The 16,762-nt window shown below is 37.9% G+C and overlaps 3 protein-coding genes across 3 annotated transcripts; 2 read left to right on the top strand and 1 right to left on the bottom strand.

The window, feature by feature from the left end:
- Window positions 1–79: 79 nt before the first annotated feature.
- On the top strand, window positions 80–2,648 carry saysd1 (SAYSVFN motif domain containing 1). The gene is made up of 2 exons (XM_040016938.1): window positions 80–313; window positions 1,598–2,648. The coding sequence occupies exons 1-2, from the start codon at window positions 110–112 to the stop codon at window positions 1,919–1,921; spliced, it is 528 nt and encodes a 175-aa protein (XP_039872872.1). The 5' UTR covers window positions 80–109; the 3' UTR covers window positions 1,922–2,648.
- A 117-nt stretch (window positions 2,649–2,765) lies between these two features.
- bpnt1 (bisphosphate nucleotidase 1) lies at window positions 2,766–9,361 on the top strand. Its single transcript, XM_040016935.1, has 9 exons — window positions 2,766–3,224; window positions 4,492–4,617; window positions 4,715–4,819; window positions 4,925–5,032; window positions 5,188–5,236; window positions 5,656–5,747; window positions 6,589–6,786; window positions 7,552–7,657; window positions 7,780–9,361. Exons 2-9 carry the CDS (start codon window positions 4,498–4,500, stop codon window positions 7,929–7,931), a joined length of 930 nt encoding a protein of 309 aa, XP_039872869.1. The 5' UTR covers window positions 2,766–3,224; window positions 4,492–4,497; the 3' UTR covers window positions 7,932–9,361.
- A 1,002-nt stretch (window positions 9,362–10,363) lies between these two features.
- On the bottom strand, window positions 10,364–16,415 carry LOC120724649 (serine/threonine-protein phosphatase PP1-beta catalytic subunit-like). The gene is made up of 8 exons (XM_040016934.1): window positions 16,225–16,415; window positions 14,245–14,376; window positions 13,575–13,805; window positions 13,023–13,127; window positions 12,645–12,716; window positions 11,393–11,544; window positions 10,891–11,025; window positions 10,364–10,802 (listed from the first exon to the last, which is right to left on the bottom strand). The coding sequence occupies exons 1-8, from the start codon at window positions 16,274–16,276 to the stop codon at window positions 10,698–10,700; spliced, it is 984 nt and encodes a 327-aa protein (XP_039872868.1). The 5' UTR covers window positions 16,277–16,415; the 3' UTR covers window positions 10,364–10,697.
- Window positions 16,416–16,762: the final 347 nt, after the last annotated feature.

The following is a 16,762-nucleotide window of genomic DNA, read 5'->3' as shown; positions in this document are numbered from 1 at the left end:
ACTGAAAGTTCGTGTGTGTGAGAGAGATTGCCTGTGCTTCGAAGGGCTTATAACTTTAACGTAAGCTTATAGAAGTTGTGAATGAGTTGCTGTCGGTTCTTAATTATCCATGGAGCAAAAGCTGGCAGAGTTCAGAGCCAGACGACAGGCTGAAAAAGCTGCTCAGAAGAGTGCGACTACTGTTTCACAATCCAGAGGGGAGACAGCAGCAGACACCGCTGCTCAGTGTGATAAAACACCCACAGCTGACAGTCTGCAGCCTGAAGACAGGGCACGAAACAACCAGACTGCGACCGACGGCTCTCAAAGCAGCGTAAGAGATCATTTCAATCGGGAAGCTCATGAACTTCCCGATTTAGCTTGTTATTTTAAAGATCGGACTGTGCGTGATAAATAGAGTGCTTCGTCTGCTTTGCACTGATAGTATTGTTTTACAATTGGCAATAATTTAAAAAAGCACACTCACGAACAATGACAAAGTAAACCATCAAATATAACAGTAAACAAACGCACAGACCACATCATTAGTTACACCTGCTAAAAGTGATTTCCATCGTTTCTATTTTTTCATATCTAATATATTTGCCCACACTGGTAAATAGGCTGTAGTCAACAGGATTTACGAAGGGTTTACATATAAAATAAAGAGTTAAATAAAGAAAATGAATTGAAGGTATTTCCATGACGTTATTTCACCTACCCTGTTTTCTACATTGGCCATTTAAAATATCTTCTAATGTTATTGGGGTGTTTTGTTTTGTTTTGTTTTTTACTCAAAATGACTTGATATAATTCACAAAAAGATATGTTTTAGATACTTTTGACAGATTATAGGCCAACAGTGTTTACAACAGTGTAAAATAAGCAGTCCTTTTTTGTCAAGTACCAGAATACACCTTCTGGCATTTCGTTTGAAATCAGGTTGGACCTCCTTTAGTCACCAGAACTGCCTATATTATTTGTGGGATAGATTTAACAAGTTGCTGGAAACAAACAAAATCGCAGAGGTGCTCTATTGGATTGAGGTCTCATAACTGTGGAGGCCATTCGAGGACAGTGAACTCATTGTCTTGTTAAGAAACCAGTTTGAGATGATTTGTGGTTGTGACATGTTACCCTGCTGGACAGAGCCATTAGAAGATAGGTAAACTGTGGTCATAAAGGTATGCACTTCTGGGTACCTTGGTTGTAACGATTGGTTGAGTTACTGTTGCCAAAAAAGTGTTGGCTTTTGATGGGATTATCTACAAGAGAACTGCTACTCACTGGATATTTTCTCTTTTTTGAACCATTCTCTCTAAAGATTAGAAATAAATGCCTTTGTGGGAAAAATAATAAAGTAGCTGTATTGATTGCGATGTATTGATTTGGAGATCCAAGCTATTTTTTGTAAGCTCATATTTTTTCTCAGCAGCCAAGGAATACTCACTGTACTGTATATGTTCATTTAATCCCCACTAAGTCATGTACAATTTGTGAGCTGTTTCTAAGAAAACTGACATCCTATTGTTTATTTATTTTATCCAGTTTGGTGTATTTGTAGCATCACATGTTTTTATTCTTCTCTTCTTCTTTTTCTGTTGTGTATTCACTATAGGATCGTGGAGACTGGCTGCTGGATAGCGCTCTGGGAAAGTGGCTAGCTTCCCGACAGTTTGTCATTTCTAACATCACTTTACTAAAAGTGCTGCTATGGCTGGTTCTGCTGGGTCTGTTTGCCGAACTGGAGTTTGGTCTCCCCTTTTTTGTCATCTCTCTCTTCTACTGGCTCTATGAAGGACTCCGGAGCCCAGCGCCGCGCAAGCCTGGTGAACTGAGTGCTTATTCAGTCTTCAATCCAGACTGTCAACCTCTGCTGGGTGCTCTAACCGCAGAGCAGCTAGAGGGAGAGATGGGCTACAGACCTCTGGCAAACAGATGACTTGCCTGTGATATGCACATTGACATCAAATATTTAAATTTTCATCTGAAAAATGTTAACTTTTCTCCCATTTTTTTTAGTTGCTGCTTCTGTATGCCACATTAAAATGTAACTGGTCAGCCAAAAGTTTTATTTCTGTTTCTACTGTAAACTATTTTGATAGTGTACATCAGTCATATATAATGGCTAAATCATGATGGTGGGTTGGCATGTCTGTAATACAAGTTTTTTTTTCATTTAAACATGGATGTACTCCTAATTCTCTGATAAATGTGAGTTTATTTGAAAATACAGAAGCCATATTGAGGATTAAAGAAAAAAAAACAAACAGCCTCTACTGAGTCAAATGAACTGCTTTTAATTTAACTCAGTAAATGGCTATTTTATTTTATTTTATGTTTACATCTTAATTTCTTAACTTTACATCTTTGTGTTTTTTCTTTAGCTACTAGAGTAGCTCAAAATAATCTGTTGTATTCTAGGCCTTTAAGCGACCTTACTGCTGATTGGTTGCTCCTGTCAAACAGATGATTGAAAAAGCATGTGGGCACTCACTAGAGATGACCAAGTTAAGGTATGTGGTCTTATTGATATCACACAGGGTCAAGTGTGCAACAAGTGCTGAAACCCTGCATTTAAAGCAGCAGCTTTTGGTTCTCAATGATTATTTGTGCAGACACATGAACATCCACTACTGTAATGCTGCATATGACAGAAAATTAGGAGGGAAAAAAGTACAGATGTCCGATAACAAATTGTGTTTGCGATTCACGAAGTGGAGTTCTAAAATGCAAAACACAGCTTTCTCACTGAAAACAGAATTACGGTCAAGAAAACTGAATGTTAAATAAAATTTAAACAAAAAACTGTACGGCTGTCCTTCCTTTCCTCCCCTTCGACGAAACCGGCGGGCACTTTGACCCGTCACATCTGTCATTACAGAGAAAACGTGTTTCACGAGCAAAAGCGAGATGGTTCACCTCCATATTCCGGTGCTTCCGTAACGGTTTTACATTGTGATTAGACCAGTTTTAAGCAAAATTTAACGTTGTTTTGCGTAACACAAATTCGAATTACTTACACACATTCATATATGAGAGATAATCGCTGTATTTTAATCCGGGTCGGCGTTCTTATTATTTGTTGACGGGTTCATTCTGAAACGTTGCTGAGAGTTTGTCTTTTGGGCGAGGGGGTATATATCTTGTGGCGATCAAAGGTCTACCACTTCCTGCGTCTCCCTCCTTCACAATCTCCAGGTGCAGTCTAGGAAAACTGTGGCTATTGCACAGCGTTAGCATCAGTAAGTACTCATCAAAGTTAAGAGGATATATTTTTTAATATTCTTCATTTTAGATTTTTAGTCACCTAGCTTTGAGCTATAGCATGGTGGCTAATTAGCCTTAACTGCACGAGCTTACTTAGAATTCCGTTTACACCCGACTTTTAGTTACTTAGCTAAACTAATCACTCTAAAATGCAAAGTTAACTACTTAATATTTAAGCTACGAAGCTGGTTATCGAAAGACGGCATTCACTGAGTTTTAAACTATCAATGTTAGGCTGTTATTAAGTACATTTAGTACTGTACTTACTAAAATGCAATCTTAACATACTTAAACTTTAGTCTTGTCTACTTGTGAGACCTTATACCTGTACTGCACTATATTTCAGCGAGTAATGTTTATGTTTGTGTAACAGTTTAATTACTTTACACATTTATGCATATGAGTACAAGGTATACTAGAAATTATTGATTTACACAGTAAAGTACAGCTGAATGATTAGTCAATTAATCAGCTGCTGCACCCACAGCATAACCTATGCCACAGATGACCGTATTCGGGATATCCACATCCTTTATATATTATAGGGAGTGGAAAGACCTGCTTGAGTAGTCGTTTTTAGACCAGTCTGACCTGTACTTATATATATATATATATATATATATATATATATATATATATATATATATATATATATATATATATATATATATATATATATATCACATTAAAGTGACATTTTCGATTTTCGTTACTTGTAGCACTTTGCTAGAAAATATTGGCAGATGATGGCACTAGTGTTGTTGTGAATTAATGGGACAACTGCCTTTAGCTAAATATTTTCATTTGAATGTGTAAATCTTATTAAAACAACCTAAAAATATTTTTTGATGTACATTAAGATAAGAAAAATGTACAACAAAAAGAAGCTACTATTATTTTTCTGATATTAGTGTGTTGTGATCAGCTTAACTTCGTCATTAACTCTTGTAGCTGCAGTATCCTATGTATTGTTTTAATTTAACTGGGGGATTGTAAAAGCTATTTGCTTATCCAGAGCATTTGGTATTTTTCAGCTATTTTTTAAGGAATAAATCCAAAAAGGACTTATTTTTTTTGTTAATTTTAAGGGTCATCATTGTTATCTTTTATTTAAGATATTATATTTATCAACTGGAGTACTATGCATTTGAGTTTTTAAACCTGGCTATAGCAGATTGGCATAATGAACAAAATCACTCCTAGTTTTATGAGTTTTACTTTCTTCTGCCCTACACCAACCAGAAAGCAATGTCTGGAAGTCCTGCTGTTGTTATGCGACTGGTGGCCTCAGCCTATGCTGTGGCTGAAAAGGCTGGGACCATTGTACGGAAGGTCCTTCACAGTGGAGAACTTGGTATTGTGGAAAAGGTATGACCCCACTATGTGCATTTTGTGGTTTAACAACACTAGCTGCACTCATGGTTAAACATATAAGGTTAACATTTCTGTTTCTACTCTTGCACAGACAGGCGCTAATGATCTGCAAACACTGGCAGACAGATTAGCACAGCAGAGCATTTGTGCTTCACTGTCCAAACGTTTCCCCAAAATCACCATAATTGGAGAGGAGGTAAGTGTCAACAATATTTAGCCAAATTATTTGCTGTGGGTACCTAGACCTAAAAACATCCTCGTATTATGACAAAGCTCATGAATATTTATATACTTTGTTCAGGATCTTCCTTCTGAAGTGATACAGGAAGATCTAATTGAGACTGGCCAGTCAGAGGAAATTCTTCAGAGGAGTTGTCCACCTGAGTACAGCCAGCTGAAAGAAGAAGAGGTAATCACATGTGGGTTTAGTTTCAGAGGTTTAGCACCTGAATAAAAAAGTATTTTCTGCTATTACAAATCAGTGTTGTACAGTTGTTGCTTGGACACTGTTTACCTCCTACGGTGTATACATACTTGTTCTGAATGTGTCTATCTGAATTTCAGATAGTTGTGTGGGTAGATCCTCTTGATGGCACAAAGGAATATACTGAAGGTATGCTCTTCTGAAGCATGTCTTAAAAATCTCCTCCCATCTCTGTGTATTCAGCTGCATAAAGCTCTCTGTGCACAAGCCTGCTTGGTTGCTTTCTGGTTCTCAGCTCTCAGAACTTCACTGCTACTTTTTTTGCCTCTTCTTTGTGCATCCCTGCTCCTGCTTATCCACCTGTCCGCTGTCTTTCTGCTGACCCTAGCATCGAGGTGTTTCCATTTCCAAGCTGTGGCCCAGGCACCACACAAAGGGTTGGACACCCCTCAGCCTCACAGCACAGCTCTCTGTATGGGAAGGCAACGGTTAAGCCTGGCCTTGCAGAATATTAATTATTATGGCCACACTAGAAATATTTATGAGTGGAAGTGCAGCAATGTCATTTAGTGGCTTCCAGCTAACATCCTGCTGCTTCCTGACTTCAGGGCTCCTGGATAATGTGACAGTGCTCATTGGGATTGCATATGGAGGCAAAGCCATCGCAGGCGTGATCAACCAGCCGTTCTACAACTACCAGGTACAAGCCAAATCAAAACTGTGTTCAAACTGTCTAACAGCTTTGCTATATAGTGTGTCGGCTATTTTGTAGTACTTTTTGTAAACATCATTCACCTTATAGTACACAACAAAATCATCACAAGACACACTAAAAACAGCGCACAAAAGCTGCACAGATGAAAGACTCACCAGAGATGGAAATAATGTGATTTTCTTACCCACTGAGCATGCTGTACCTGGTGAGCTTGATGGCTTCTCAGAGGCAAAATTAGATGTCTCAGCTGTGCTGTGGCCCATCTTCTCCTGATAAACGCTGACTAGAGCCATATTTTAGTCTTCAGTTGCTGAATTGCATTGTACATCTTAGAGATGCATTATAAAATAGCTCGCTTATTAAAAATCTACATGCAAGCTATAACAATAGGCCAGCAGCTTAGCATCTGAGTGAGCAATATAGCTTTAAAATTATAACACAATAGTTCAATGAAATTTGCAATGATGATATTAATGATGATTAACTTTTTAACTTCTAAATTTAGAATAACTAAAATAATCTAACCTTGTAACTCTCCAGGACCTGCACGATATTGACACCCAATAAAACTGAAACTGAAAAATATTTTCTACCTGGAATGTCGTCACTTCCGTCAAGCTTTTTAACCAGTTGCTTGAACCCCTGCTTTTCCACCGTTCGATATATGGGCTTGTCTCATTGTTGTGCAATGGAATGTAAAAGCATGATATCACAGTAGGACTCTTGCAGCTGCACATATATGTAGTGTCCAAAATGTAGCATACCTATAAGAAACAGTCTGTAGTAGTTGAGTGAGTAAGGTTAATTGTGACATTTTCAACATCAGCTTGGTGCAGGAACACAATTAGGAAGAACCATGTGGGGGATGCTGGGATTGGGCGCTTTTGGGTTCCAGCTCCAGGAAGTTCCAGGTGACAGACGGATTGTCACCACCACCCGTTCCCATAGCAACAAGCTGGTAACAGACTGTGTGGATGCCATGGAGCCTCACGAAGTTGTACGAGTGGGTGGTGCTGGAAATAAGGTAAGATGGATCTAAAATTTTCTTCTGACAGTGGTAACAACTCTGTGTACTTGTTCGGGCAGGGTTTTTTAAAACTTATCAACATTATCTTTAATTTCAGAGATCATCAAGACATAAAAACTGCACGTATAGAATGAACAGTCAGTTGATTGATTCCCAGTGTGCCATCACAAGCTTTAAATCCACAGGTTCTGTTAAAGTAGGGTCCTGTGCTCTTCTTATGCTATCATAGCGCTTTGTCTGCAGGCATATCTCACATAATCTACCAAATGACCCTTCATGCATTTATATCCCACTACTCCATGGCCTTATTTTATGTATCGTCCTGGAGTTTGTGCTTTGTTTAGTTTATTGGTTATCAGCTCTCTCTGCTCTTCTTTCCTCTCACCCCAACCGGCGTTCTCTTTATATTAAAAGATTCCCAGTATTGCAAAGTAGCATTCATAGAAGACTGTTGTAAATGTGGTTTTCTCTCTATTGTTGCAGGCTCTTTGCTTTAGTTTAGCACCCCATTATGAAGGTGGTGAAGGTTGTTACTATATAAATAATAAAAGAAAGATGTAAATCAATATAAAAAAAAAGTGCTAACAAATTGAACTCACTTTTTTGCATTAGTGACCAATGAATTATGAAGCAGTGAGATTTTTCTTTTACATTATTAAAATTAAAACTTGGAAAAGTGAATGCTTTTGTCTAGTTACATAGATAAATTCTACACAGAGAGACTGAACGTACATTTTTCTGTCCGTGCTTCTCTACCTGCAGATTATCCAGCTTGTTGAAGGAAAAGCTTCTGCCTATGTCTTTGCTAGTCCAGGGTGCAAGAAGTGGGACACTTGTGCCCCTGAAGCAATCCTGCATGCTGTTGGAGGTGAAAACGTTTAGTCATATAGCAACATAATGTCATGTATAGACACTGTTTTTTTTAGGGTTTAAACCACTTTCTAAAATCGTTTCCCAAATATTTCCTGATCATCTCTTTTTCTAATGCAGGTAAACTGACTGATATGCATGGAAATGCATACCGCTATGATGCTAGTGTAAAGCACATGAACTCTGCCGGGGTTCTTGCTACACTCCGTAACCACAAGTACTACGTCAGCAGAGTACCACAGTCAGTGCTGCAAGCTCTCAAGTCAGACTGAGGTCTGTCTTTATGTTGTCAAAACATACAGTGTAAAATCTCTGTTTTGTTTTTTTATTAACCACATTATTTGACTGGTGTATCTAATTTTTAAATGTAACTAGTAACAGCAGTTTTGAGGGTATTCTGTGTTCCTGTGCCTAAAACAAATCACCGTGATTTCTGAGTGTCAGCAGACTAACCAAACTACCACTATGATCTGCACTAATTTAATGAATCAGACACAGGTATTAAAGCAGGCTTAACAGCGCTTCCATTTATTTCACTCATTTGAAACAAACTTGTACAAATCTCAGAACATCTTAACATACTGTTTCTCAACTTGAAGACCAATAGATGTACAAGGCAAAAGGCAAGATCTGAAGGTTAAATGTTGGTTAGTGAGTTGGAAATGATGTACTGTACTTGATTCGGTAACCACAAAGTCGGAACAGTCTATACGTAATGCAATGCCAACAACAAACAAAATGCAGGCATCTTGACTTGATACATTTTACCCTCTTTACACACAGTAACAGAAAATGCATTCTGGACAGTGAAAGAGGGCAATGGTCAAACCCCACTGCTGTGAAGAACAAACATACAACTGAGCTGTGAACACTAAAAATGAACTGACAACGACTAGTTAATCCTGTATTTGAAACCTCGTCTTGTATCTAACAAGATGCCGTGTTCTTCATTTTCTTACCTTCTTTTTCTCTTTTTTCACACTGGCACATCTGTCTACTTTTCTACACATTTACTGTATTTATCAGACTAAAGGACACACACTCAAAGTGCTCTCTGAGCGGTGTGGGTCCATGATGTCTGGATTTTTACTTCAGAAGCAAAAAAGGAACCATTTACAATGTTGCTTTATCGATATTTTATACCAACAATGGAAACACCCACTAATGCTTGTTCAGTGATGTGAGGGATTAAAAATGTACACAGTACAGTATGAGTTGTGGAAAAATGGACTTGAAACACTACGAGGAGCATCGGCTTTATACAAATGCCCAACTAAAGATTTAGCACAAGTTGGCATCTTTTTGAAATTAAGAGGCTTTAATAGCAGTCTCACATAATTGTGCTTGCATACAGCAAGATTTCTAGCAATATTTATTGCACTAACATCATAAAAGTCTCTGGATTTTATTGGCATCTCCATAGGAAGAAAACATTCTTGAGTCGTAAGAAAAGTCTTAGCTGTCACATTTAAAGATAAAATTCAACATTATGGGAAATATGCTTTGGCCGTACCTGCTAAGTGTGAAATTCATGGTGAATTGATTAACGGTTCGTTTGTTGTGTTGTTTGGGACTGTAGGTACAGCTAACAGAGCTTAGCATGACTAGCAGAGATCAAATACAACAAAATCAACATATCAGCACCTCCAAAGCCCAATAATATTAACAAGAACGTTAACAATATTTGGTTTATCTGGACGAACAAAAAAAAAACAAAAAAAACCCACTAATTTTAAAAGGCGTTTCTTTGAGTCAACTTTAATGCTGTACACCATGTACAGTACATACTTATATAGTATGTGAATTTTAAGAAGGTAGTCCAAATTTGATTGCAATCAAATTCTAATTTAATTTGTGAATAAACCTGGAAAAAAAAAATAGTACTCGAGGAGCTAAATCTAACAATCGACCTGGTAGATACTTTGCTCATGCTACCCTGCAGCTCAGTCTCACTGCAAAACCTGAAGGAGTAGACAATACGACTAATTGTGAACACAAATTGTCCTTTTTGTTGACACTTACCCCAGCACTGAATTTAATGCACTTCAGTTGGAAGTACCTCTTGTGCCGACATGCGCTGCTTTAAAACATATGCTACACCTGTTTAAACCCAAACCATGATCTTTTCCTAAATCTAACCAAATATTTTTGCTGCCTAAACCAAACCAACACCTAAAAGCACAACTAAAGCCTCAAAGTATCAATTAGGAAAACTTAAAATTGTTAGTCCTGAGTGTCTCCAGAGTCTTTTGCACTTTCAGACTGGAAGCAGAACAATTTGTGTCTTAATTAATGGATCTGTGCTCATGGCACATCTGTTTTGCAAACTAACACCTGTGATGGTGGGAAATGCACTAATGCAACAAACAGCCATTCCTTGAGAGCACATCCATACTTTTGAAAGCGTGACAAGTATTGAGATGCAATGTGTCCTTAACAAGAGATCTGTCAATTTAAGTTTTATACTGGGAAGTCTGAAGAGTGATTTCAGGCCCTTGTGCTAAGCTGTGAAAGCCATATTTAACAGGTGAGAAGTCTTACCTGATATTTTGCAGGAACAAAAAGGAGCATATTTCCCAAAATGTTTAATGATTTAACCAGTGTAATACTTGAGATAACACAGTGGGAATCGAGATGAGACTGGAATTATTTGGACCTGTAGGCTGGGAGAGTGCTGATTTTACACATTGCTTAAACAAAGAGCTCATCTCAATCACACAAGCGTGCATGCATTTACAAAACCACGATTTTTTTTTTTTTAATCTGAAGGCAAAGAAGCATCTCGCCCATTTCGAAAAAAGGTTGGTGTTAATATTCCTGAATGAGCTGAGTAAATACATACTGTAGCATTAAAAAAGAAAAATCACTCACATATTCATAAAAATACCCACAGAACAAGCAAAACAAAAAACCCTCTCTTTGAGTTTTTATTTACACATGAATAAACTGACTGAGAAGGCTGGAGTGTTTGAGGCAGCCTGCAGGGATGTGGGCCAAAGCCCAGCCAGAGGAGGAGCAGGAGAGTCGGGGCCAGCTGCTCACCTCTTTTTAGGTGCCTGAGTGGTACGAGGTGGGGTGACCGGGCGTCCTGAATTCACCCCTCCATACTGATACTTAGCTTTTTTCTCTGACGGCTTCAGGATCTGAAAAGAACAGATAGCGGTGTTGACATATAAGCCTACAGAGAATTTAAGGGAGATTTAATGTGCCATCAAAATTAACACGCTCTACCTGAAAAGAACACATGAGCGATTCGTCCACACTCATCATGCCGCCTGCATTGTCAAACTCCCCACAGTAATTGGGAGCAGAAAACAGGGTCACCAGCTGCCGCTTTGCAAAGAACTCATAACCGTCCTCAACAACCTGTGGTGTGGCAGGATTAATACAAGATGACTGACTGAAAATTAACTGGCACCTATTTTGGTAATCAATTCAATTTAGTTATTTTTAAGGCTTGTTTTTTTTTAAAGATTGTTTTGGTAGCTTAATGTTCCACTCAGTAAGCCAAAAACATTTTCTACTTGGTGGTTGTAAGTTATTCAAGAATATTTAGGGAACATGTTTTGCATACAAAATGATCAGATCTGTTTTCACTTTAGAGCTGTAATAAATAAAAATGGTTTAATTCAATTAAAACTGACCAAACTTGTTTTCATTAACAAATGGAAGTTTAATTATCAGCTGAGCCATTTTAATACAGTTGTATGTCATCAAGTAGCTTGAGTGTTACCTGATGTGCTCGACAGATGAGGTCCAAGTCGTGGCGGTTGAGGAACTTGCTGACCACATCAGCCCCAAAGGTGAAGGAGACGCCCCGATCATTTTCACCCCAGCCCTGGACATCTTTGTCTGGATCAGACCACAGCAGGTCGCACAGCAAGCCTGGAATGTGGCACATTTAGGTCAGCAGCGCAGTCGAGTTGAGCAGTTACCCACCGACAAGTGCCTATTTTTGTAAACTTCTACATGTAATTGTATGTTTAAAAAACTGACATTTCACCTGTTGGTTAGTGAAACTGTTGTGAAGACTGGTTTCTGAGCGACATCTTGGTGTTTTAAATCCAAACTTGTCACCATGCACTGATACAGTAGAGACTTGTCAATCACAAGTCAGGCTCACCCTAAACCGTACATAACTGAAACTAGTCAGCAAGACCATAACCTCATCACAAAAGTGTTTATGGTACCATCCAGCAAAGTCGACCTCAAATTGACATCACTAGTCGATTTGAGCAGCACAGCCCTCTAGCTGCTGAAGCTGGAATAAGACACTTTTTGTAAAAAAAGGGAAAAAAATGGTTTTAAAATTTCTGGTTTTGACTTGTCCTCTCATATGTCAGTGCTGATGTGGCGGTAGCTACGTGTACCGTGACAGTGACCATAAATGGGCGTGGCTATGTGATGGAATTACCAGAAGTGATGGGTATGGTCACCCTGACTGGCCATTGTAAAAAAATCAGTCTAAATGGGGGTTCAAAATGGAACAACTAACAGCGATATGGCAAGCAAAGATCCGGGAATGCCATTAACAGTCAGATGCTTCAGATGACAACAGATGAAAAAACTGTTAAGGACATGAAGTGGACCACTCCTGAGTTACATTTTTCCTCATCTCTGAGGTGAGTGATCTAAACAGCTCTGTGTGGGAACAAAGAAAGTGCTGACTGACATATAAGGGGGTGGTAAAAACATAAGAGAGTTACCTAGACAACCAGAGCCTAAAATGTCCTGTAATGAGCATCTGTCAGCTACAAAGCAAGGCACCATGAGCAAATCGTTTCATATCTGGATGGGGCTTAAGGCACTATGACAATGGCTTTACTCTTTAAACCTCAAAGCTATGTCCATCCTTTATATACAGTCTACATGCTAAAGCAGTAGGTGACAATGTATTCATAATTTTACACTGAACATGTGCACAGTGGGAAATGACTACAGATATATATGATGATCTTCATGAATCTATTAACTTAAACACAGACCTGTGTCTGGGACATCAGTGGGTCTCATAATACGTCGGATTTGTTCCATGGACTGCAGATCAGGTGACAGTCCTGAGCAAAAGAGGACAGTATTTACTACATGCATCAGTAAAAAATTTAGACATGACAAAAACAAAGTTGACTAATGTCATGAATTACCAAGTATTTACTGTAGTTAGTAAAATATGTTAAGTTAATGCAACAGTAACAAGATATATTACTAGCTGAGCCCTCAAATGCATTTAAATATCTAAGACTGATAAATGGAATAATTCTATATGATCACTCACTGCCTATTTAGAGGCACACTTTTAATTCACGGAGACAAATTATTCAGCCGTACTTTGTTACCTCCCACATAACAGATGTTTCACAAACCTCCGTGACAGCAGAAAATCTTCTCATCAATAATCGCAGCAATGGGCAGACAGTTAAAACAGTCTGTGAATGTCTTCCAGAGCTTTATGTTGAACCTGCGTTTGCCTGAGGAAAATTTAACCAAAAACAATTTCCAATTCAGGTGTGTTATTTTACATCCATGAAAACCTCCGTTATCTCACAACCAGAAATGTTCACTTTTCACATTTTTAGCTTTCAGAAAATTCAATATATGTTTTGAAGTTTAATCATTATCAGATTACTTTAATAATCATGAGTTGTATTCTCTAGTGCAGTAAGCACTAGAGAATATTAAGGATTAAATCCAATGTTGATCAAACGTTTTTGTCTTTTACACATAATTTATTGCCATAGTGCTTATTTCCATTGAATAACAGAAAGAGAAAGGAAAATAGTTCTTCAGTTTGTATCGATACAAACCACAGAAGCAGCTAATCTTTACATCTATGAAACTGTAACCATCAAGTTAAATTAACAGAATTTAAATCTAACAGTATTCAGATGCAGGCAAGCACTGATTTTTCAACTTACATTCGTCATAGAAGCCGTAGATGCGATTGATGGAGGCACACTCGTGGTTCCCTCTGAGCAAGAAGAAGTTTTCTGGATATTTGATCTTGTAAGCGAGAAGAAGGCAAATGGTCTCTAATGACTGCTTCCCTCTATCCACGTAATCTCCCAGGAACAGATAGTTGGCCTCTGGCGGAAAACCTCCATACTCAAATAGCCTTAACAAGTCTGTGTACTGCCCATGGATATCACCTGAAATTAAAATTTTTACCCACAGTTTATTGATCTCATGTGATTATACAGATATCTTTGAAAATGAATGGCATATTTATAAACATATTTATAAAATGTGTAGTAAAATATTAAGCTCAACTGTATCAAATGCTGCACTGAGGTCAAGCAGGACAAGCACACAGGTAAGTGCAGTGTCAGAGGCCATAAGGCAGTTATTCATAATCTTCACTAATGCAGTTTCTGTGCTACAGTGAACTACTGTGAATCTAAATATGGTTAACCTGGAGCAAAAATAACAGCATTGTGGGGTGGACTGTCTTGCTGTGAAGGGACTTAAAACATATAAGACAAATCCAAGCGGATTTTTGGTCAATTCAACCCATAAGCATTGTAAATGTAGTGAACAAATAAAAACAATGTATATAAACGCCCTCTGGGGATATAGGTGGGTTCTCACCACAGATTTTGAGTGGAGCCTCAAGTTCAAGAAGAATTGGCTGACTGAGGAAAATCTCTCTGGACTTGATGCAGAGCCCCCGCACCTCAGCCTCTGTCATCTGTACGATCTTCCCTGGACGGCATCCTCGCACTACAAGGTAAAAAGTAACACACATATCATTATTGTGATCAAAACAGAAAAAGAAAAACCATTTCATTCATATCACCAATTCCCAAAACATTTATATTAAACAAAACTATTAATTAAAAAAAATAGTATGTTCAAGTCACAAGTTTTGTCTTTTATTTACATTTGCACCACAGATTAAAGAAATCTGATCACCAAGTTTTGCTTTGCTACTGGCCAAATATGCTATTTACTCCAGTCAACATGGGTTGTTATGAACTGGCAAGATCAGGAATGAACAGCTTGTTGGCTCAGTTGGAAGTTTATGAGTGAGTGAGCGCAGGCGGTCTAGTCTAGAGGGCAGATTAATGTATGAAGAAAAAAAACCAAGGTTGTTTAGAAATGTGGTAGCGCTAGCCAAAGCTGAAAGCTCACTCACAAATGTTATTGAAAAACTGACAGTAGGTACAAATTGCACATTAAACCCATAATGGTAACCACAGATAAAAACAATAAAGATTTTGTAATAAATTAGCATGATGCTGATTTTTAATTACAGTGGAGTTCTAGTAATGTTAAATACTATCATTCTTCCTGCAGATGTTAAATGCACAAATTTCAGTATGTGCAGAACAAATACATCCAAAATTAGTTCATGACATGCATTAAAGTAGATGGAATTGAAGGATTTAATAAATTTTGAAGTGTAAAAACAGTAACAATGATTTTGCATATCATTGGTTTTTCCATAACCACAAAGTGCATCTGCCAATAAGCAGGATGTTTAACTAGATATTATTTATTGTTTTCCGTATACCATTCTTTATTTGGTTTCAGGCAAGCAACAACAAAAATAATACTGAATTGTTATGAGCAAATGAAAAGATTAAAGTGAAAGGTAAAAGAAGTTCACTTCACTTTTACTTACACTGATGGATGTGGGGTTTATTTAAACTACTTTATAATTCTGGGTATCATACGCAGGTTTTTTTCAGCTTTTAGAAATTGGACCAAAAAATACAATTAAATTTTAAGTTTTGTTTATTTTGTTTTCATTTAAGACACTTTTTTTAATCAATCGAATACGTCATTTTTATTGTTACATTTCATTTATTTTATCTCTTAAATTATGCATTGTACAGCAACTAATAACTCAAGATTCTCGTTTTCTTAAATGTTATGGAATTGCTTTATTTAAAAGTATCAGGTACTCGTGGGAAATACTAATACCTCAGAACAGTACTAGTGGACTGAGTTGATTCCCACCCCAGGTACAGCCTAGGGAATACACTGGTTTACTGTTTAAATTAGCAAAGGCTCATTAGCCGTGCAGGCTTTAGTGATCCCCTACGTAAAGGGGGTGTGTCCGCAGAGGTAGCCGACTTAGTTACCTGCCTTGGGAACGAGAACAATTAGTGTTACTAAGCAACCATAAAATTTCACAGTTCTTCCTGTTCCCCAACATAAGAAAAATATTAACCAGCACCCACTACAACAAAAGAGGTGCTGTTAAACCCTCAACTTATATGACTACTTAATTTAATTAGCTTTCACTATCCCTATCGGGCAACAGCAAGCCAATTTGACATCACTCTTATTTTCCACACAATCTCAAAACTAGCATTAACCAGCAATAACGAACAGATAGAGTGATGCCACACTATTTGGGTCGAATGTTTACCGTAGCTTTTTAACGCGGCGGTTAGCTTAAGGCTTGATGCCGATGAAAAACAGACAGCTAAGGATGCGATGGCGAAATGCTTTCGAAACATGTCGTGAAGTTCCTGGTTACAAACAAGAACCTCCAGATAGCCTTTTTCTCCTCCCCGAATAAATTTACATAAAGACGCTAGATCACAAATGCTAACCTACCTTCCAGTAATCTAGAGATGAGGCTGTCAACGTTCAACTCGCTTTCCGCCATGTTTCTGATGCTCACACAGGCAGGTTAATGGACAACACTGGCCCTGAGTGCTGACTTGTAGGCTCGATGAGTGGACAAGCTCACTCAAGTAAAATCACACTTAAATGTACAAAAGTACGGAAGCTATGGATGTAAAATAAGGCAAGAGTGTATTATCAAGACACAGTACCGACGAACAGAGGTATTATAGCTTTCGATTTTTTATTAGTTTATTTATTCTGGGGGGGGGGTTTGTTTGTTTTTGTTTTTCATTCAGTTTAGTTTGCCCCAACTCATTTGTTAAGTCTTTACTTTTGTAAAGCTTCACTTCGCTGTTTTCTTCATCAATAAGGGGATTTAAGACGTTCAGAACAGTCCAGTAATGCAGTACAAGCACTTGACTCAGAGTCTTAAAAAGTATTTAAATGAAGAGGTTAGGAAAAGAAAAAAGGGGGAAGAAAAAAGATGGAGCCTGATGATTCACGACGTTGTGAGGAGCAGGATTTT

Source organism: Simochromis diagramma, unplaced genomic scaffold, assembly GCF_900408965.1.
Source record: "Simochromis diagramma unplaced genomic scaffold, fSimDia1.1 OVJJ01000802.1, whole genome shotgun sequence".
Taxonomy (NCBI): domain Eukaryota; kingdom Metazoa; phylum Chordata; class Actinopteri; order Cichliformes; family Cichlidae; genus Simochromis; species Simochromis diagramma.
The sequence above is the reverse complement of the archived record's forward strand: the minus strand, read 5'-3'. Positions and strand labels throughout refer to the sequence as shown.

Bases quoted from the DNA above. Each gene is read 5' to 3' on its own strand.
- bpnt1 (XM_040016935.1), top strand. From the start codon at position 4,498: ATGTCTGGAAGTCCTGCTGTTGTTATGCGACTGGTGGCCTCAGCCTAT. The intron at 4,618-4,714 runs GTATGACCCCAC...ACTCTTGCACAG, and splicing joins AACTTGGTATTGTGGAAAAG to ACAGGCGCTAATGATCTGCA. The intron at 5,033-5,187 runs GTAATCACATGT...TCTGAATTTCAG, and splicing joins GCCAGCTGAAAGAAGAAGAG to ATAGTTGTGTGGGTAGATCC.
- saysd1 (XM_040016938.1), top strand. From the start codon at position 110: ATGGAGCAAAAGCTGGCAGAGTTCAGAGCCAGACGACAGGCTGAAAAA. The intron at 314-1,597 runs GTAAGAGATCAT...TATTCACTATAG, and splicing joins CCGACGGCTCTCAAAGCAGC to GATCGTGGAGACTGGCTGCT.
- LOC120724649 (XM_040016934.1), bottom strand. From the start codon at position 16,276: ATGGCGGAAAGCGAGTTGAACGTTGACAGCCTCATCTCTAGATTACTG. The intron at 14,377-16,224 runs GTAGGTTAGCAT...TTTACCTTGTAG, and splicing joins CATCTCTAGATTACTGGAAG to TGCGAGGATGCCGTCCAGGG. The intron at 11,026-11,392 runs GTAACACTCAAG...GCCACACCACAG, and splicing joins TCATCTGTCGAGCACATCAG to GTTGTTGAGGACGGTTATGA.